Source organism: Somniosus microcephalus, chromosome 12, assembly GCF_052327205.1.
Source record: "Somniosus microcephalus isolate GS21.2 chromosome 12, FLI_Smic_1.0, whole genome shotgun sequence".
NCBI classification, from domain to species: Eukaryota; Metazoa; Chordata; class Chondrichthyes; order Squaliformes; family Somniosidae; genus Somniosus; species Somniosus microcephalus.
In genome coordinates this window covers 212,843,294-212,865,933 of record NC_140998.1, presented here as the reverse complement: position 1 = coordinate 212,865,933, position 22,640 = coordinate 212,843,294, and the positions used below count along the sequence as shown (strand labels likewise).

At 50.6% G+C, this 22,640-nt stretch overlaps 1 protein-coding gene across 2 annotated transcripts in view; it reads right to left on the bottom strand.

Annotated features, from left to right (window-relative positions):
* Positions 1–22,640, bottom strand: part of ethe1 (ETHE1 persulfide dioxygenase) — a 61,056-nt gene that overhangs the window by 11,397 nt on the left and 27,019 nt on the right. Inside the window, exons 5-6 of one of the 2 annotated variants that reach the window (XM_086004019.1) lie at positions 9,579–9,668; positions 751–867 (exon numbers count right to left, since the gene is read on the bottom strand). In XM_086004019.1, the coding sequence (XP_085860145.1) occupies positions 751–867; positions 9,579–9,668 (207 nt within the window). The remainder of the gene's footprint in view (positions 1–750; positions 868–9,578; positions 9,669–22,640) is intronic. The other variant, XM_086004020.1, reaches the window with a different exon arrangement.

Sequence of the window (22,640 nt, the reverse complement as noted above, 5' to 3'; positions counted from 1 at the left end):
AGTACTGAGGGAGCGCCGCACTGTCGGAGGGGCAGTACTGAGGGAGCGCTGCACTGTCGGAGGGGCAGTACTGAGGGAGCTCCGCACTGTCGGAGGGGCAGTACTGAGGGAGCGCCGCACTGTCGGGGGGGCAGTACTGAGGGAGTGCCGCACTGTCGGAGGGTTAGTACTGAGGGAGCTCCGCACTGTCGGAGGGGCAGTACTGAGGGAGCGCCGCACTGTCGGGGGGGCAGTACTGAGGGAGCACCGCACTGTCGGAGGGGCAGTACTGAGGGAGCGCCGCACTGTCGGAGGGGCAGTACTGAGGGAGCGCCGCACTGTCGGAGGGGCAGTACTGAGGGAGCGCCGCACTGTCGGAGGTGCCGTCTTTCGGATGAGATGTTAAACCGAGGCCCCATCTGCCCCCTTGGGCGGACGTAAAAGATCTCAGGGCCACTATTTGGAAGAAGAGCAGGGGGAGTTCTCCCCAGTGTCCTGGGGCCAATATTTATTCCTCCACCTACATCACTAAAAAACAGACGAGATGGTCGTTATCAGATTGCTGTTTGTGGGATCTTGTTGTGCGTAAATTGGCTGCCGAGTTTCCTACATTACAACAGTGACTGCGCTTCAGAGAGAAGTACTTCATTGGCTGTGAGGCGCTTTGGGACGTCCTGAGGTGGTGAAAGGCGCTGGAGTAATGTAAGTTCATTCTACATCTTTCGCGCTTTCCCCTGAGGGCCATTACAGGAGGTGAAGCGAGTTACCCACCGATCTGAGCGGGCTTAGGAAGGTTCAGGTTGTTCATGATGTCAATGTATTCTGCCAGAGGCTTGGTGAGTCTCGGGTTCAGCCTCCTCTCCTCCTCCACCGTTGTCACCGTCTGGCCTGTCGGGGAAGGAACACAACGGGGTAGGCTATTCCTTGCAGCGTCTGCTAAAATCTTAAGCGCCTTCCTTTAGGAACAAGAGGAGGAGGCCCATTCAGCCCCTCGGGCCTGTTACACTGGAACAGGAGGAGGCCCATTCAGTCCCTCGAGCCTGTTACACTGGAACAGGAGGAGGCCCATTCAGCCCCTCGAGCCTGTTACACAGGAACAGGAGGAGGCCCATTCAGCCCCTCGGGCCTGTTACACAGGAACAGGAGGAGGCCCATTCAGCCCCTTGAGCCTGTTACACAGGAACAGGAGGAGGCCCATTCAGCCCCTCGGGCCTGTTACACAGGAACAGGAGGAGGCCCATTCAGTCCCTCGAGCCTGTTACACAGGAACAGGAGGAGGCCCATTCAGCACCTCGAGCCTGTTACACAGGAACAGGAGGAGGCCCATTCAGCACCTCGAGCCTGTTACACAGGAACAGGAGGAGGCCCATTCAGCCCCTTGGGCCTGTTACACAGGAACAGGAGGAGGCCCATTCAGCCCCTCGAGCCTGTTACACAGGAACAGGAGGAGGCCCATTCAGCCCCTCGAGCCTGTTACACAGGAACAGGAGGAGGCCCGTTCAGCCCCTCGAGTCTGTTACACAGGAACAAGAGGAGGCCCATTCAGGCCCTCGAGCATGTCCCGCCATTCAATGAGATCATGGCTGATCTGTATCTTAACTCCAACTATCCACCTCCATTCCGTAACCATTAATATTCTTCCCCAACAAAAATCTCTCAATCTCAGTCTTGACATTTCCAATTGACCCCCCGAGCCTCAGCAGCTTTTTGGGGGAGAGAGTTCCAGATTTCCACCACCCTTTGTGTGAAGAAGTGCTTCCTGACATCACCCCTGAATGGCCTGGCTCTAATTTTAAGGTTCTGCCCCCTTGTTCTGGACTCCCCCCACCAGAGGAAATAGTTTCACTCTCTCTACCTTATCGACTCCTTTAATCATAAACACCTCGATTTGATCACCCCCTAATCTTCTAAACTCGAGGGAATGCAAGCCTAGTCTGCCAACCTGTCCTCGTGATTTAACCCTTTCAACCCCGTGTATCGTTCTGGTGAATCTGCTCTGCCCCATTCCAAGGGCAATATATCCTTCCTGAGAGGCAGTGACCAGAACCGAATGCAGTGACTCTAAAAATGATCGTGAAGGAGAGGAGTGCGTCCATGGGGCCAGTACCCCAGTGAGAGCCAACACCTTCAGGAGTTCCATGGGACCAGTACCCCAGTGAGATACAACACCTTCAGGAGTTCCATGCGACCAGTACCCCAGTGAGAGTCAACACCTTCAGGAGTTCCATGCGACCAGTACCCCAGTGAGAGTCAGAGCTTCAGGAACAGAGTGTGTCCTTAAATGAGGTCTGGAGATCCCCCATTGAGTAATTTCAGTTCCCAGAACTGTACAGGAAAGCCCCTGTGATTCAGACAAAATAATTCCCTACTTCTTCATGCCAATTCCTTAAGGGTCGAATTCCCGTCTCCACACTCCCAAACAACCAAACTCTTCAAACAGTTATCACAAACTCTGTCCTTCATTAGTTTACTGTGTTAATTGTTTTCTCAACTGACCCTCTCTGGGGTACAGGTCCCATGGATCTCCTGAAGGTGCTGACTCTCTCTGGGGTACAGGTCCCATGTGTGGTGTATGTAACCTGTTCCACCTTAAGAGAACTACCTTAAGAGATGTACTACTTTCTCTTGGCTGCTGTATACTGTAATACCGGTGGTGACCACACTGGTATATAAGTGTTGTGCAAGGATTTGCTGGGCAGTTCAGCCCTGACCTTCGAATAGTAAAGACCTGTTAAAAGTTATTCTTGTTGTCTGTGTCCAGTGATTGATCCTAAACCTAACTGGGACATACAGACTCAACAGTGGCGACGAGTCCGATCTTACCCTGCGGCAAATTTACATCCAAGGCAGCTTCGTCCTCAAAACGGGCGTCGAGAAGAGGCATCCGCCCTCATCATCCTGCTGAGCACCATCACACGGGAGGCATCGAGAACCCGGGTTAAAAAGTAAAAGAATTCTGACCACGAAGCCCTCCATCAGCGACAGGCAGTGTTCATCCCTTCTACCACGGTGGTGGGTAAGCCGATCAGCGACACGAGCAGAAAGTCGGCCGCGTTGACTGTGGAGTAGGGGAGGGAAAATGGAGGAATAAGGGCGGAGAGCTCGACCACGGCCGGTAGAAAGGGCCGGGCTGCAATCGAGGCCGAGAGGCGCAGCGACTGGGGCAGCTTAAGGCTCGAGAGCCGCGGAGAACTCAAACGCAGCCGGTGTACAGGACCGGGCTGCGAGCGGGGCTGCGAGGCAAAACAGCGTCGGGGAGTTGAGAAGCTTAAGGCACGAGAGCCGCGGAGAATTCAAACGCAGCCAGTGTAAAGGACCGGGCTGCAAGCGGGGCTGCGAGGCAAAGCAGCGTCGGGGAGTGAGAACCACTGGGGAGGCGAGAACGGCAGCAGCAAGGCAATCGCCATTGCAGCCAGCGGGGGAAGAAGGCAAACGCGGGAATCCGCTATTGTAGTCGGCGGGGGAAGAAGACGAGCGCGGGAAAGACCGCCAAGCGCGGGAAGCCGCCATTTTAGTAGGCGGGGGAAGAAGACAAGCGCGGGAAGCCGCCATTTAAAAAAAAAAAAATTTAAACTTGCAAGGATGCCTAAACATGGGAGCATTAATACCTTTGATAGTGATGTCGAAGATTGGACCACGTATGTAGAACGCATGGAAGTTTATTGTAAAGCAAGTAAGGTACCAGATGATGAGAAAGCATTAACCTTATTAAGCTCAATGGGGGCGAAGACATACGGGCTATTGAAGCACCTTCTATCACCAATTAAACCGGCGGATCAGACCTTCGCGAATATTGTTACTGTCCTGAAAAATCATTTAAACCCCACGCTGCTGATGATAGCGGAACGATTTAAATTTTACAGAAGAGCGCAGTTGAAAGACGAAAGCAACGCTGAATTTTTAATTGAACTACGTAAGCTATCGAAGTACTGTCAGTTTGGGACAGGGCTGGCAGATGCGCTGAGAGATAAATTTGTGTGTGGATTGTTAAAAGAAGGAACACAAAAGCGACTGCTTGAAGAGAATGATCTTACGCTTGATAAAGCTGTCACTATTGCAGCATCGCAAGAAGCCGCAGCAAGAGGCACTGCGGAAATGCAGCTACGGTCACCTGAACTCTGTACCAATCAAATGGTCTTGAGTACAGTAAAATGTTATCGTTGTGGAAAGACAACACACGATCAGAACCAGTGCTGGTTCAAAAATCAGGAATGTAGAAAATGTGGCAGGCTTGGTCACATAGCTAAAGTATGCCGGTCAGGAAAGAAGACCAGCAACAAAAAGTCACCGCAGGAAAAGTACAAAAAGGTACACAAGGTGACAGAGAACAGTTCGAACAAACAGAAGTCAGATTCAGATGCCAGCAGTAATGAACTGGGTAGTCTAAGAGTACACAATGTTGGTAAGGAAGCAGACCTCCAAACAATTTGGGTCACACTTCAGATAGCAGGAGTCCAAGTGAAGATGGAATTGGACACTGGATCGGCATTGACGGTCATGAATAAGAAAGATTACAAAAGGTTATTCCCACATATTCCCCTACGGGATACGGAGATTGTATTGAAAACATACACGGGACAAAGAGTATACCCCATCGGTAAGATAGAGGTAAAGGTGGTCCACAAGGGCAAAGAAAGCCGAGGAATGGACTTATATGTGCTACCTGAGGGAGGTCCACCACTACTGGGACGGGAGTGGATTAGGAAAATAAATATGGACTGGCATTCCTTAAAAGCACTAACGGTAGATTCTGGTACAAAAGATGTCAAACCTAAACGATTGCCCAGAATATTGGACGATGCTAAAGAGGTGTTCCAACAAGGACTGGGAACACTGAGAGGAATTACGGCAAACATCAAGATTGAAGAACATGCAAACCCGAAATTTTTCAAAGCCAGACCGGTACCTTATGCGATACGACCTGCTGTGGAAGCTGAGCTGGAAGGGCTAGAACGTTCAGGAGCACTGTCTAAGGTAGACTGGAGTGAGTGGGCCATGCCCATTGTCCCAGTCATAAAGCGTTCATCGAGCAACAAGCCGGGGGAACCGGGGAAGGTTCGCATCTGTGGTGATTTCAAGATCACTGTTAATCCGTTGCTTCACCCGGTGCAGTATCCGCTTCCACGGATTGGGGATATCTTCGCTTCATTGTCTGGCGGGAAACACTTCAGCAAGATAGACCTGGCGCAGGCGTACTTACAGATGGAAGTTGAGGAAGAGTCACGCCAGTATCTCACGATCAACACGCATAGAGGCTTGTACCGGTATAATAGACTGGTTTTTGGAGTGGCATCGGCTCCAGCAATTTGACAGAGGGCCATGGAGCAGGTATTACAGGGAATTCCAGGTACACAATGTTACCTGGACGATATTCTGATTACAGGAGATGATGACGAGGAACACCTTGCAAACTTGGAACTGGTGCTCACCAGATTGAAAGAATATGGTCTTCGAGTTAATCGCCAGAAATGTGAATTCTTTCAGAAGCGGATCTCGTACTGTGGTCATGTCATTGACCAGGAGGGGCTTCATAAGTCTCCTGACAAGATCGAAGCTGTTGTGAAAGCTCCCGCTCCAGATAATGTATCCCAATTGAGGTCGTTTCTAGGGTTGATTAACTATTACCATAAGTTTCTGCCAAATTTATCCACGGTGCTGCACCCGCTGAACGCTCTTTTGCAGAAGGGAGTACCATGGAAGTGGAGCGAGGACTGTAAGAGGGCCTTTCGCGAAAGCAAGGCATTGATCACCTCAGAGGAAGTACGATAGCAAAATACTGCAGATGTTGGAAATCCGAAATAACAACAGAAAATGCTGGAAAAACTCAGCAAGTCAGGCAACATCCGTGGAGAGAAATTTGAGTTGACGTTTCGCGTTCCTTTTCTCTCCAGTTTTGAAGAAGGGTCAAACCCGAAACGTCAACTCAAATTTCTCTCCACGGATGTTGCCTGACTTGCTGAGTTTTTCCAGCGTTTTCTGTTGTTACCTCAGAGGAAGTGTTGGCTCACTTCAACCCAATGCTGCCTATTCGTTTGGCTTGTGATGCTTCTCCATATGGTATTGGGGCAGTACTCTCACACAAGTTGCCAAATGGCCAGGAGAGGCCAGTTGCGTTCGCATTCAGATCATTGACCTCCGCTGAGCGCAATTATGCTCAGATAGATAGGGAGGCTCTCAGCCTTGTGTGGGGAGTAAAGAAGTTTAATCATTACCTGCAGGGCCAAAAGTTTACGCTTCTGACAGACCACCAGCCGTTGGTATCCATTTTTAACCCTAAGGAGGGTGTTTCGGTGATGACAGCACAGAGACTCCAGAGATGGTCCCTTTTCCTAGGGGCACATCAATATCAGATAGAATTCAAAGGTACAAAGCAGCATGGTAATGCTGATGGGCTGTCGCGCCTGCCACTACCTACAGAGGAGGAGGCACCGACGGTTGACCCTGTTGAGTTATTTCACTCGACCATCATCGAATGTTTACCAGTCACCAATGCAAGTATTGAAAGAGAAACCAGGAACGACCCGACACTTTCCAGGGTCTACGAAGTGACAGTGAAGGGATGGCGAGCACATGGTGATCCACTGTTACCGGCATTCTCAGCAAGACGAGAACAGCTGTCCGTCTGTCAAGGAACATTGATGTATGGAACAAGGGTGATTATTCCTCCTAAGTTAAGAGAGAGAGTTCTAAAGGAACTGCATGAAGGTCATCTGGGGGGAGTCAAGATGAAAAGCCTTGCTAGGGCTTATGTGTGGTGGCCGGGTATCGACCAACAGATAGAGGAGCTGACGAAAAGCTGCTCAGGGTGCCAAAAAGTGCAAAATGCACCTCCGATTGCACCGCTGCATCCATGGGAATGGCCTTCAACCCCATGGCAACGTGTACATATTGACTTTGCTGGTCCTTTCATGGACTCCATGTTTTTAATTGCGGTGGACGCACATTCTAAATGGCCAGAAGTGATTAAGATGACTACCACTACCTCGGAAAAGACGATCGCGGTGTTAAGAACGATATTTGCGAGAAATGGATTGCCAGAACAAATATGTTCAAACAACGGACCGCAGTTCGTGTCAGAAGAATTCCAGGGATTCATGAAGAAGAATGGGGTGAAACATTATACCTCTGCCCCATATCATCCGGCTACAAACGGGTTGGCCGAGAGATTTGTACAAACGTTTAAAAAAGCAATAAAGGCCATGAGCGAAGATCAGATTCCACTACAACACAAGGTGGACAAATTCCTACTGGCATATCGAAACGCCACTCATGCAGTGACAAACCAAAGTCCTGCCATGATGTTCTACAACAGGAGGTTGCGGTCCAGGTTGGACTTGTTAAAACCAAATGTGCGGAGGGAAGTTGAAAACAAACAGTTCCAGCATATAAATAACAAGACCACTCGGAGTTTTGAAATAGGACAACCAGTGTTAGCCCGGGACTATAAAAACGAGAAATGGCAATCTGGAACAATTCGGGCCAGACAAGGACCCCTGATGTACACGGTAGATATTGGTGAAAATGTAATACGGCGCCATGCTGACCAACTGGTAGAATCGAGAACAAGGGTCGAACCCATGGTTACGGCAGAGACAACCGTGAAAGAAGTTAGTGAACCTGAAGCATCTACCTCAGAAGTGAATGTACCTGATGATGATGTCCAATCCATAAGAGACATAGAAACATAGAAACATAGAGATAGGAACAGGAGTAGGCCATTCGGCCCTTCGAGCCTGCTCCGCCATTCAATGAGATCATGGCTGATCTTCGTCTGAGATCATAGCTGATCTTACCAGTTCAGTACCCCGTCCCCGCCTTTTCTCCGTAACCCTTAATCCCCTTAGCCTTCAGAAATATATCCAATTCTCTCTTGAAAATATTTATTGAATTAGCCTTCACAGCCCTCTGTGGCAGGGAATTCCACAGGCTCACCACTCTTTGAGTGAAGAAATTCTTCCTCATCTCTGTTTTAAATGATTTGCCCGCTATTTTTAGACTGTGGCCCCTGGTTCTGTGCTCCCCGGCCATTGGAAACATTCTCTCTGAATTCAGCCTGTCCAGATGAGTCTGTCTAGCCTGACCAACTAGATGAGTCACCCCAGCAACGAGAATCAGAGACCCCTGAAAGGCGTTATCCAACTCAAATCAGGAGGCCTCCTCAGAGACTGAATCTTTGAACTGTTTTGCATGAAGTTATATATATATATGTTATTATGTTATGTTAAATGGGGATATAACTGTTAAGCTAAAAAGGGAGGATTGTGGTGTATGTAACCTGTTCCACCTTAAGAGAACTACCTGAAGAGATGTACTACTATCTCTTGGCTGCTGTATACTGTAATACTGTAATACCGGTGGTGACCACACCGGTATATAAGTGTTGTGCAAGGATTTGCTGGGCAGTTCAGCCCTGACCTTCGAATAGTAAAGACCTGTTAAAAGTTATTCTTGTTGTCTGTGTCCAGTGATTGATCCTAAACCTAACTGGGACATACAGACTCAACACCATGGATCTCCTGAAGGCACGGACTCACTCTGGGGTACAGGTCCCATGGATCTCCTGAAGGTGCTGACTCTCTGTGGGGTACAGGTCCCATGGATCTCCTGAAGGTGCTGACTCTCTCTGGGGTACAGGTCCCATGGATCTCCTGAAGGTGCTGACTCTCTCTGGGGTACGGGTCCCATGGATCTCCTGAAGGTGCTGACTCTCTCTGGGGTACGGGTCCCCTCCTCTCCTGAAGGTGCTGACTCTCACTGGGGTAGGGGTCCCCTCCTCTCCTGAAGGTGCTGACTCTCACTGGGGTACGGGTCCCCTCCTCTCCTGAAGGCACTGACTCCCTCCCCCATGCCTACCCTAGCCCAGGGGTTCAAAGGTCAACTATAGGACCCCACACCACACTTGGAGCACTGTGCTCAGTTCTGGTCTCCGTATACCTTGGTTAGACCACGCTTGGAGCACTGTGCTCAGTTCTGGTCTCTGTACACCCTGGTTAGACCACACTTGGAGCACTGTGCTCAGTTCTGGTCTCCGTATACCTTGGTTAGACCACACTTGGAACAATGTGCACAGTTCTGGTCTCCGTATACCTCGGTTAGACCATACTTGGAGCACTGTGCACAGTTCTGGTCTCCATATACCTTGGTTAGACCACACTTGGAGCACTGTGCACAGTTCTGGTCTCCATATACCTTGGTTAGAACACACTTGGAGCACTGTGCACAGTTCCGGTCTCCATAATATAAAAGGACGTAGAGGCACTGGAGAAGGTGCAAAAACTATTCACAAGGTGACACAAGAACTGAGAGGTTATAACTATCAGGAAAGATTGAACAGGCTGGGGCTCTTTTCTGCAGAAATGAGAAGGCTGAGGGGTGACCCCATCGAGGTCTTTAAGGTTATGAATGGGTTGGATAGGGGAGACGTAGGGAAGATGTTTCCACTTGTGGAGGAGACCAGAAATAGAGGCCATAACGAGAAGATAGTCACGAATAAATCCAATGGGAAAATCAGGAGCAACTTCTTCACCAGAATTCAAGCTCCGATCCCTGCCCCTTACCAGGGGTGTTCATCAAGAGATGGGAGACCCTCTTTCACTTACCCTTATAGTCATGAGCTGGGTACAAGAAGCAGTCTGTGGGGAGCGTGAAGATCTTTCCGTGGACAGACTGATACAGAGTCTTAGGACAACCTGGAAAAACATCCCAAAGGGCATTAGGAACAGCAGAAAGATGACACAGCAAACATGCATTTCTATAGTGCCTCGCTCCACACTGTCCCAGCAAACACTCCCAGGGCAGGTACAGCACGGGTTAGATACAGAGTAAAGCGCCCTCTACACTGTCCCATCAAACATTCCCAGGATAGGTACAGCACGGTGTTAGATACAGAGAAAAGCTCCCTCTACACTGTCCCATCAAACACTCCCAGGGCAGGTACAGCACGGGGTTAGATACAGAGTAAAGCTCCCTCTACACTGTCCCATCAAACTCTCCTGGGGCAGGTACAGCATGGGTTAGCTACAGAGTAAAGCTCCCTCTACACTGTCCCATCAAACACTCCCAGGGCAGGGACAGCAGGGGTTAGATACAGAGTAAAGCTCCCTCTACACTGTCCCATCAAACACTCCCAGGGGAGGTACAGCACGGGTTAGCTACAGAGTAAAGCTCCCTCTACACTGTCCCATCAAACACTCCCAGGGCAGGGACAGCAGGGGTTAGATACAGAGTAAAGTTCCCTCTACACTGTCCCATCAAACACTCCCAGGGCAGGTACAGCACGGATTACATACAGAGTAAAGCTCCCTCTACACTGTCCCATCAAATACTCCCAGGGCAGGTACAGCACGGGTTAGATACAGAGTAAAGCTCCCTCTACACTGTCCCATCAAACACTCCCAGGGCAGGTAGAGCACGGGTTAGATACAGAGTAAAACTCCCTTCACACTGTCCCATCAAACACTCCGAGGGCAGGTACAGCACGGGTTAGATACAGAGTAAAGCTCCCTCTACACTGTCCCATCAAACATTCCCAGGCGAGGTACAGCACGGGTTAGATACAGAGTAAAGCACCCTCTACACTGTCCCATCAAACACTCCCAGGGCAGGTACAGCACGGGTTAGATAGAGAGTAAATCTCCCTCTGCACTGTCCCATCAAACACTCCCAGGGCAGGTACAGCACGGGTCAGATACAGAGTAAAGCTCCCGCGCCACTGTCCCCATCAAACACTCCCAGGGCAGGTACAGCACGGGTTAGATATAGAGTAAAGCTCCCTCTACACTGTCTCCATCAAACACTCCCAGGGCAGGTACAGCATGGGGTTAGATACAGAGTAAAGCTCCCTCTACACTGTCCCATCAAACACTCCCAGGGCAGGTACAGCACGGGTTAGATACAGAGTAAAGCTCCCTCTAAACTGTCTCCATCAAACACTCCCAGGGCAGGTACAGCACGGGTTAGATACAGAAAAAAGCTCCCTCTACACTGTCCCATCAAACACTCCCAGGGCAGGTACAGCACGGGGTTAGATACAGAGTAAAGCTCCGTTTACACTGCCCCATGAAACACTCCCAGGGCAGGTACAGCACGGGTTAGATAGAGAGTAAAGCTCCCTCTACACTGTCCCATCAAACACTACCAGGGCAGGTACAACACGGGTTAGATACAGAGTAAAGCTCCCTCTACACTGTCCCATCAAACTCTCCTGGGGCAGGTACAGCATGGGTTAGATACAGACTAAAGCTCCTACTACGCTGTCCCATCAAACACTCCCAGGTTAGGTACAGCACGGGTTAGATACAGAGTAAAGCGCCCTCTACACTGTCCCATCAAACACTCCCAGGGCAGGTATAGCACGGGTTAGATACAGAGTAAAGCTCCCTCTACACTGTCCCATCAAACACTCCCAGGGCAGGTAGAGCACGGGTTAGATATAGAATAAAGCTCCCTCTACACTGTCCCATCAAACACTCCCAGGGCAGGGACAGCAGGGGTTAGATACAGAGTAAAGTTCCCTCTACACTGTCCCATCAAACACTCCCAGGGCAGGTACAGCACGGGTTAGATACAGAGTAAAGCTCCCTCTACACTGTCCCATCAAACACTCCCAGGGCAGGTAGAGCACGGGTTAGATACAGAGTAAAACTCCCTTCACACTGTCCCATCAAACACTCCGAGGGCAGGTACAGCACGGGTTAGATACAGAGTAAAGCTCCCTCTACACTGTCCCATCAAACATTCCCAGGCGAGGTACAGCACGGGTTAGATACAGAGTAAAGCACCCTCTACACTGTCCCATCAAACACTCCCAGGGCAGGTACAGCACGGGTTAGATAGAGAGTAAATCTCCCTCTGCACTGTCCCATCAAACACTCCCAGGGCAGGTACAGCACGGGTCAGATACAGAGTAAAGCTCCCGCGCCACTGTCCCCATCAAACACTCCCAGGGCAGGTACAGCACGGGTTAGATACAGAGTAAAGCTCCCTCTACACTGTCTCCATCAAACACTCCCAGGGCAGGTACAGCATGGGGTTAGATACAGAGTAAAGCTCCCTCTACACTGTCCCATCAAACACTCCCAGGGCAGGTACAGCACGGGTTAGATACAGAGTAAAGCTCCCTCTAAACTGTCTCCATCAAACACTCCCAGGGCAGGTACAGCACGGGTTAGATACAGAAAAAAGCTCCCTCTACACTGTCCCATCAAACACTCCCAGGGCAGGTACAGCACGGGGTTAGATACAGAGTAAAGCTCCGTTTACACTGCCCCATGAAACACTCCCAGGGCAGGTACAGCACGGGTTAGATAGAGAGTAAAGCTCCCTCTACACTGTCCCATCAAACACTCCCAGGGCAGGTACAACACGGGTTAGATACAGAGGAAAGCTCCCTCTACACTGTCCCATCAAACTCTCCTGGGGCAGGTACAGCATGGGTTAGATACAGACTAAAGCTCCTACTACGCTGTCCCATCAAACACTCCCAGGTTAGGTACAGCACGGGTTAGATACAGAGTAAAGCGCCCTCTACACTGTCCCATCAAACACTCCCAGGGCAGGTATAGCACGGGTTAGATACAGAGTAAAGCTCCCTCTACACTGTCCCATCAAACACTCCCAGGGCAGGTAGAGCACGGGTTAGATATAGAATAAAGCTCCCTCTACACTGTCCCATCAAACACTCCCAGGACAGGTACAGCATAGGTTAGATACAGAGTAAAGCTCCCTCTACACTGTCCCATCAAACACTCCCAGGGCAGGTACAGCACGGGTTAGATACAGAGTAAAGCTCCCTCTACACTGTCCCGTCAAACACTCCCAGGGCAGGTACAGCACGGGTTAGATACAGAGTAAAGCTCCCTCTACACTGTTCCATCAAACCGTCCCAGGGCAGGTACAGCACGGGTTAGATACAGAGTAAAGCTCCCTCTACACTGTCCCATCAAACACTCCCAGGGCAGGGACAGCACACGGTTAGATACAGAGTAAAGCTCCCTCTACACTGTCCCATCAAACACTCCCAGGGCAGGTGCAGCATGGGTTAGATACAGAGTAAAGCTCCCTCTACACTGTCCCATCAAACATTCCCAGGTTAGGTACAGCACGAGTTAGATACAGAGTAAAGCTCCCTCTACACTGTCCCCATCAAACAATCCCAGGGCAGGTACAGCACGGGGTTAGATACAGAGTAAAGCTCCTTCTACACTGTCCCATCAAACACTCCCAGGGCAGGTACAGCACGGGTTAGATACAGATTAAACTCCCTCTACACTGTCCCATCAAACACTCCCAGGGCAGGTACAGCACGGGTTAGATACAGAGTAAAGCTCCCTCTACACTGTCCCATCAAACACTCCCAGGGCAGGTACAGCACGGGCTAGATACAGACTAAAGCTCCGACTACACTGTCCCATCAAACACTCCCAGGTTAGGTACAGCACGGGTTAGATACAGAGTAAAGCTCCCTCTACACTGTCCCATCAAACACTGCCACGGCAGGTACAGCACGGGTTAGATACAGAGTAAAGCTCCCTCTACACTGTCCCATCAAACACTCCCAGGACAGGTAGAGCATGGGTTAGATACAGAGTAAAGCTCCCTCTACACTGTCCCATCAAACACTCCCAGGGCAGGTACAGCACGGGTTAGATACAGAGTAAAGCTCCCTCTACACTGTCCCATCAAACACTCCCAGGGCAGGTAGAGCAGGGGTTAGATACAGAGTAAAGCTCTCTCTAAACTGTCCCATCAAACACTCCCAGGGCAGGTAGAGCACGGGTTAGATACAGAGTAAAGCTCCCTCTACACTGTCCCATCAAACACTCCCAGGACAGGTACAGCATGGGTTAGATACAGAGTAAAGCTCCCTCTGCACTGTCCCATCAAACACTCCCAGGGCAGGGACAGCAGGGGTTAGATACAGAGTAAAGCTCCCTCTACACTGTCCCATCAAACACTCCCAGGGGAGGTACAGCACGGGTTAGCTGCAGAGTAAAGCTCCCTCTACACTGTCCCATCAAACACTCCCAGGGCAGGTACAGCACAGGTTAGGTACAGAGTAAAGCTCCCTCCACACTGTCCCATCAAACTCTCCTGGGGCAGGTACAGCATGGGTTAGATACAGACTAAAGCTCCTACTACACTGTCCCATCAAACACTCCCAGGTTAGGTACAGCACGGGTTAGATACAGAGTAAAGCGCCCTCTACACTGTCCCATCAAACACTCCCAGGGCAGGTACAGCACGGGTTAGATACAGAGTAAAGCTCCCTCTACACTGTCCCATCAAACACTCCCAGGGCAGGTACAGCACGGGTTAGATACAGAGTATAGCCCCCTCTACACTGTCCCATCAAACACTCCCAGGGCAGGTACAGCACGGGTTAGATACAGAGTAAAGCTCCCTCTACACTGTCCCATCAAACACTCCCAGGGCAGGTAGAGCAGGGGTTAGATACAGAGTAAAGCTCCCTTTACACTGTCCCATCAAACACTCCCAGGGCAGGTGCAGCACGGGCTTGATACAGAGTAAAGCTCTCTCTACACTGTCCCATCAAACACTCCCAGGGCAGGTAGAGCACGGGGTTAGATACAGAGTAAAGCTCCCTCTACACTGTCCCATCAAACACTCCCAGGGCAGGTACAGCACGGGTTAGATACAGATTAAACTCCCTCTACACTGTCCCATCAAACACTCCCAGGTTAGGTACAGCACGGGTTAGATACAGAGTAAAGCTCCCTCTACACTGTCCCATCAAACACTCCCAGGGCAGGTACAGCACGGGCTAGATACAGACTAAAGCTCCTACTACACTGTCCCATCAAACACTCCCAGGTTAGGTACAGCACGGGTTAGATACAGAGTAAAGCTTCCTCTACACTGTCCCATCAAACACTCCCAGGGCAGGTATCGCACGGGTTAGATACAGAGTAAAGCTCCCTCTACACTGTCCCATCAAACACTCCCAGGGCAGGTATAGCACGGGTTAGATACAGAGTAAAGCTCCCTCTACACAGTCCCATCAAACACTCCCAGGGCAGGTAGAGCATGGGTTAGATACAGAGTAAAGCTCCCTTTACACTGTCCCATCAAACACACCCAGGGCAGGTACAGCACGGGCCTGATACAGAGTAAAGCTCTCTCTAAACTGTCCCATCAAACACTCCCAGGGCAGGTAGAGCACGGGTTAGATACAGAGTAAAGCTCCCTCTACACTGTCCCATCAAACACTCCCAGGACAGGTACAGCATGGGTTAGATACAGAGTAAAGCTCCCTCTGCACTGTCCCATCAAACACTCCCAGGGCAGGGACAGCAGGGGTTAGATACAGAGTAAAGCTCCCTCTACACTGTCCCATCAAACACTCCCAGGGGAGGTACAGCACGGGTTAGCTGCAGAGTAAAGCTCCCTCTACACTGTCCCATCAAACACTCCCAGGGCAGGTACAGAACGGGTTAGATACAGAGTAAAGCTCCCTCCACACTGTCCCATCAAACACTCCCAGGGCAGGTACAGCACAGGTTAGGTACAGAGTAAAGCTCCCTCCACACTGTCCCATCAAACTCTCCTGGGGCAGGTACAGCATGGGTTAGATACAGACTAAAGCTCCTACTACACTGTCCCATCAAACACTCCCAGGTTAGGTACAGCACGGGTTAGATACAGAGTAAAGCGCCCTCTACACTGTCCCATCAAACACTCCCAGGGCAGGTACAGCATGGGTTAGATACAGACTAAAGCTCCTACTACGCTGTCCCATCAAACACTCCCAGGTTAGGTACAGCACGGGTTAGATACAGAGTAAAGCGCCCTCTACACTGTCCCATCAAACACTCCCAGGGCAGGTATAGCACGGGTTAGATACAGAGTAAAGCTCCCTCTACACTGTCCCATCAAACACTCCCAGGGCAGGTAGAGCACGGGTTAGATATAGAATAAAGCTCCCTCTACACTGTCCCATCAAACACTCCCAGGGCAGGGACAGCAGGGGTTAGATACAGAGTAAAGTTCCCTCTACACTGTCCCATCAAACACTCCCAGGGCAGGTACAGCACGGATTACATACAGAGTAAAGCTCCCTCTACACTGTCCCATCAAATACTCCCAGGGCAGGTACAGCACGGGTTAGATACAGAGTAAAGCTCCCTCTACACTGTCCCATCAAACACTCCCAGGGCAGGTAGAGCACGGGTTAGATACAGAGTAAAACTCCCTTCACACTGTCCCATCAAACACTCCGAGGGCAGGTACAGCACGGGTTAGATACAGAGTAAAGCTCCCTCTACACTGTCCCATCAAACATTCCCAGGCGAGGTACAGCACGGGTTAGATACAGAGTAAAGCACCCTCTACACTGTCCCATCAAACACTCCCAGGGCAGGTACAGCACGGGTTAGATAGAGAGTAAATCTCCCTCTGCACTGTCCCATCAAACACTCCCAGGGCAGGTACAGCACGGGTCAGATACAGAGTAAAGCTCCCGCGCCACTGTCCCCATCAAACACTCCCAGGGCAGGTACAGCACGGGTTAGATACAGAGTAAAGCTCCCTCTACACTGTCTCCATCAAACACTCCCAGGGCAGGTACAGCATGGGGTTAGATACAGAGTAAAGCTCCCTCTACACTGTCCCACCAAACACTCCCAGGGCAGGTACAGCACGGGTTAGATACAGAGTAAAGCTCCCTCTAAACTGTCTCCATCAAACACTCCCAGGGCAGGTACAGCACGGGTTAGATACAGAAAAAAGCTCCCTCTACACTGTCCCATCAAACACTCCCAGGGCAGGTACAGCACGGGGTTAGATACAGAGTAAAGCTCCGTTTACACTGCCCCATGAAACACTCCCAGGGCAGGTACAGCACGGGTTAGATAGAGAGTAAAGCTCCCTCTACACTGTCCCATCAAACACTCCCAGGGCAGGTACAACACGGGTTAGATACAGAGGAAAGCTCCCTCTACACTGTCCCATCAAACTCTCCTGGGGCAGGTACAGCATGGGTTAGATACAGACTAAAGCTCCTACTACGCTGTCCCATCAAACACTCCCAGGTTAGGTACAGCACGGGTTAGATACAGAGTAAAGCGCCCTCTACACTGTCCCATCAAACACTCCCAGGGCAGGTATAGCACGGGTTAGATACAGAGTAAAGCTCCCTCTACACTGTCCCATCAAACACTCCCAGGGCAGGTAGAGCACGGGTTAGATATAGAATAAAGCTCCCTCTACACTGTCCCATCAAACACTCCCAGGACAGGTACAGCATGGGTTAGATACAGAGTAAAGCTCCCTCTACACTGTCCCATCAAACACTCCCAGGGCAGGTACAGCACGGGTTAGATACAGAGTAAAGCTCCCTCTACACTGTCCCGTCAAACACTCCCAGGGCAGGTACAGCACGGGTTGATACAGAGTAAAGCTCCCTCTACACTGTTCCATCAAACCCTCCCAGGGCAGGTACAGCACGGGTTAGATACAGAGTAAAGCTCCCTCTACACTGTCCCATCAAACACTCCCAGGGCAGGGACAGCACACGGTTAGATACAGAGTAAAGCTCCCTCTACACTGTCCCATCAAACACTCCCAGGGCAGGTGCAGCATGGGTTAGATACAGAGTAAAGCTCCCTCTACACTGTCCCATCAAACATTCCCAGGTTAGGTACAGCACGAGTTAGATACAGAGTAAAGCTCCCTCTACACTGTCCCCATCAAACAATCCCAGGGCAGGTACAGCACGGGGTTAGATACAGAGTAAAGCTCCTTCTACACTGTCCCATCAAACACTCCCAGGGCAGGTACAGCACGGGTTAGATACAGATTAAACTCCCTCTACACTGTCCCATCAAACACTCCCAGGGCAGGTACAGCACGGGTTAGATACAGAGTAAAGCTCCCTCTACACTGTCCCATCAAACACTCCCAGGGCAGGTACAGCACGGGCTAGATACAGACTAAAGCTCCGACTACACTGTCCCATCAAACACTCCCAGGTTAGGTACAGCACGGGTTAGATACAGAGTAAAGCTCCCTCTACACTGTCCCATCAAACACTGCCACGGCAGGTACAGCACGGGTTAGATACAGAGTAAAGCTCCCTCTACACTGTCCCATCAAACACTCCCAGGACAGGTAGAGCATGGGTTAGATACAGAGTAAAGCTCCCTCTACACTGTCCCATCAAACACTCCCAGGGCAGGTACAGCACGGGTTAGATACAGAGTAAAGCTCCCTCTACACTGTCCCATCAAACACTCCCAGGGCAGGTAGAGCAGGGGTTAGATACAGAGTAAAGGTCTCTCTAAACTGTCCCATCAAACACTCCCAGGGCAGGTAGAGCACGGGTTAGATACAGAGTAAAGCTCCCTCTACACTGTCCCATCAAACACTCCCAGGACAGGTACAGCATGGGTTAGATACAGAGTAAAGCTCCCTCTGCACTGTCCCATCAAACACTCCCAGGGCAGGGACAGCAGGGGTTAGATACAGAGTAAAGCTCCCTCTACACTGTCCCATCAAACACTCCCAGGGGAGGTACAGCACGGGTTAGCTGCAGAGTAAAGCTCCCTCTACACTGTCCCATCAAACACTCCCAGGGCAGGTACAGCACAGGTTAGGTACAGAGTAAAGCTCCCTCCACACTGTCCCATCAAACTCTCCTGGGGCAGGTACAGCATGGGTTAGATACAGACTAAAGCTCCTACTACACTGTCCCATCAAACACTCCCAGGTTAGGTACAGCACGGGTTAGATACAGAGTAAAGCGCCCTCTACACTGTCCCATCAAACACTCCCAGGGCAGGTACAGCACGGGTTAGATACAGAGTAAAGCTCCCTCTACACTGTCCCATCAAACACTCCCAGGGCAGGTACAGCACGGGTTAGATACAGAGTATAGCCCCCTCTACACTGTCCCATCAAACACTCCCAGGGCAGGTACAGCACGGGTTAGATACAGAGTAAAGCTCCCTCTACACTGTCCCATCAAACACTCCCAGGGCAGGTAGAGCAGGGGTTAGATACAGAGTAAAGCTCCCTTTACACTGTCCCATCAAACACTCCCAGGGCAGGTGCAGCACGGGCTTGATACAGAGTAAAGCTCTCTCTACACTGTCCCATCAAACACTCCCAGGGCAGGTAGAGCACGGGGTTAGATACAGAGTAAAGCTCCCTCTACACTGTCCCATCAAACACTCCCAGGGCAGGTACAGCACGGGTTAGATACAGATTAAACTCCCTCTACACTGTCCCATCAAACACTCCCAGGTTAGGTACAGCACGGGTTAGATACAGAGTAAAGCTCCCTCTACACTGTCCCATCAAACACTCCCAGGGCAGGTACAGCACGGGCTAGATACAGACTAAAGCTCCTACTACACTGTCCCATCAAACACTCCCAGGTTAGGTACAGCACGGGTTAGATACAGAGTAAAGCTCCCTCTACACTGTCCCATCAAACACTCCCAGGGCAGGTATCGCACGGGTTAGATACAGAGTAAAGCTCCCTCTACACTGTCCCATCAAACACTCCCAGGGCAGGTATAGCACGGGTTAGATACAGAGTAAAGCTCCCTCTACACAGTCCCATCAAACACTCCCAGGGCAGGTAGAGCATGGGTTAGATACAGAGTAAAGCTCCCTTTACACTGTCCCATCAAACACACCCAGGGCAGGTACAGCACGGGCCTGATACAGAGTAAAGCTCTCTCTAAACTGTCCCATCAAACACTCCCAGGGCAGGTAGAGCACGGGTTAGATACAGAGTAAAGCTCCCTCTACACTGTCCCATCAAACACTCCCAGGACAGGTACAGCATGGGTTAGATACAGAGTAAAGCTCCCTCTGCACTGTCCCATCAAACACTCCCAGGGCAGGGACAGCAGGGGTTAGATACAGAGTAAAGCTCCCTCTACACTGTCCCATCAAACACTCCCAGGGGAGGTACAGCACGGGTTAGCTGCAGAGTAAAGCTCCCTCTACACTGTCCCATCAAACACTCCCAGGGCAGGTACAGAACGGGTTAGATACAGAGTAAAGCTCCCTCCACACTGTCCCATCAAACACTCCCAGGGCAGGTACAGCACAGGTTAGGTACAGAGTAAAGCTCCCTCCACACTGTCCCATCAAACTCTCCTGGGGCAGGTACAGCATGGGTTAGATACAGACTAAAGCTCCTACTACACTGTCCCATCAAACACTCCCAGGTTAGGTACAGCACGGGTTAGATACAGAGTAAAGCGCCCTCTACACTGTCCCATCAAACACTCCCAGGGCAGGTACAGCACGGGTTAGATACAGAGTAAAGCTCCCTCTACACTGTCCCATCAAACACTCCCAGGGCAGGTACAGCACGGGTTAGATACAGAGTATAGCCCCCTCTACACTGTCCCATCAAACACTCCCAGGGCAGGTACAGCACGGGTTAGATACAGAGTAAAGCTCCCTCTACACTGTCCCATCAAACACTCCCAGGGCAGGTAGAGCAGGGGTTAGATACAGAGTAAAGCTCCCTTTACACTGTCCCATCAAACACTCCCAGGGCAGGTGCAGCACGGGCTTGATACAGAGTAAAGCTCTCTCTACACTGTCCCATCAAACACTCCCAGGGCAGGTAGAGCACGGGGTTAGATACAGAGTAAAGCTCCCTCTACACTGTCCCATCAAACACTCCCAGGGCAGGTACAGCACGGGTTAGATACAGATTAAACTCCCTCTACACTGTCCCATCAAACACTCCCAGGTTAGGTACAGCACGGGTTAGATACAGAGTAAAGCTCCCTCTACACTGTCCCATCAAACACTCCCAGGGCAGGTACAGCACGGGCTAGATACAGACTAAAGCTCCTACTACACTGTCCCATCAAACACTCCCAGGTTAGGTACAGCACGGGTTAGATACAGAGTAAAGCTCCCTCTACACTGTCCCATCAAACACTCCCAGGGCAGGTATCGCACGGGTTAGATACAGAGTAAAGCTCCCTCTACACTGTCCCATCAAACACTCCCAGGGCAGGTATAGCACGGGTTAGATACAGAGTAAAGCTCCCTCTACACAGTCCCATCAAACACTCCCAGGGCAGGTACAGCACGGGTTAGATACAGAGTATAGCCCCCTCTACACTGTCCCATCAAACACTCCCAGGGCAGGTACAGCACGGGTTAGATACAGAGTAAAGCTCCCTCTACACTGTCCCATCAAACACTCCCAGTGGAGGTAGAGCAGGGGTTAGATACAGTGTAAAGCTCCCTTTACACTGTCCCATCAAACACTCCCAGGGCAGGTACAGCACGGGCTTGATACAGAGTAAAGCTCTCTCTAAACTGTCCCATCAAACACTCCCAGGGCAGGTAGAGCACGGGTTAGATACAGAGTAAAGCTCCCTCTACGCTGTCCCATCAAACACTCCCAGGACAGGTACAGCATGGGTTAGATACAGAGTAAATCTCCCTCTACACTGTCCCATCAAACACTCCCAGGGCAGGTACAGCACGGATTAGATACAGAGTAAAGCTCCCTCTACACTGTCCCGTCAAACACTCCCAGGGCAGGTACAGCACGGGTTAGATACAGAGTAAAGCTCCCTCTGCACTGTCCCATCAAACCCTCCCAGGGCAGGTACAGCACGGGTTAGATACAGAGTAAAGCTCCCTCTACACTGTCTCCATCAAACACTCCCAGGGCAGTTACAGCACGGGTTAGATACAGAGTAAAACTCCCTCTACACTGTCCCATCAAACACTCCCAGGGCAGGTACAGCACGGGTTAGATACAGAGTAAAGCTCCCTCTACACTGTCCCATCAAACACTCCCAGGGCAGGTACAGCACGGATTAGAAACAGAGTAAAGCTCCCTCTACACTGTCCCATCAAAGGTTGCGAAATTGCGGGGTCAGTGTCCACATAAAGCGTGCAGCAAAAAATAGTAATTTTGTTTATCTTGCCCAAAGCTTTTCTTTAAGTTAACATTGGCAGGTAAATAACGGCAGACGAGATCTTGTGTCGCAAGCTGATAAAGAAAGTAGGGGCTATCAATTGCAAATGTATTGCTGGAGTCTTGTTGTCAGAAGCCTTTTGAAAGTGATAAGAGTGTACAGAGGCCTACCGGATAACAGAAGAACAGAAGAAATAGGAGCAGGAGGAGGTCATTCGGCCCCTCGACCCTGCTCCGCCATTCAATCAGATAATGGCTGATCATCGTCCTCAACTCCACTTTCCTGCCCGATCTCCATATCCCTCGATTCCCTTAATATCCATTAATCTATCGGTCTCTGCCTTGAACATACTCAACGACTGAGCCTCCACAGCCCTCGGGGGTAGAGAATTCCAAAGATTCACCGCCCTCTGAGTGAAGAAATTCCTCCACATCTCAGTCTTAAATGGCCGAGCCCTTATCCTGAGACTGTGACCCCTGGTTCCAGACTCCCCAGCCCAGGGGGAACAACCTCTCAGCATCTACCCTGTCAATCCCCCTCAGAATCTTATATGTTTCAATGAGATCACCTCTCATTCTTCTAAACTCCAGAGAGTATCGGCCCATTCTACTCAATCTCAGGGTAAACGGAACAATGGGTGGAATCTGTGGGGATAGGCACAGCAATGAGGCCAAAGCAGTGAGGCTCTCCGCGGATCTGTATGATTAGGGTCCTATTTGCTATCGGTGAACATGC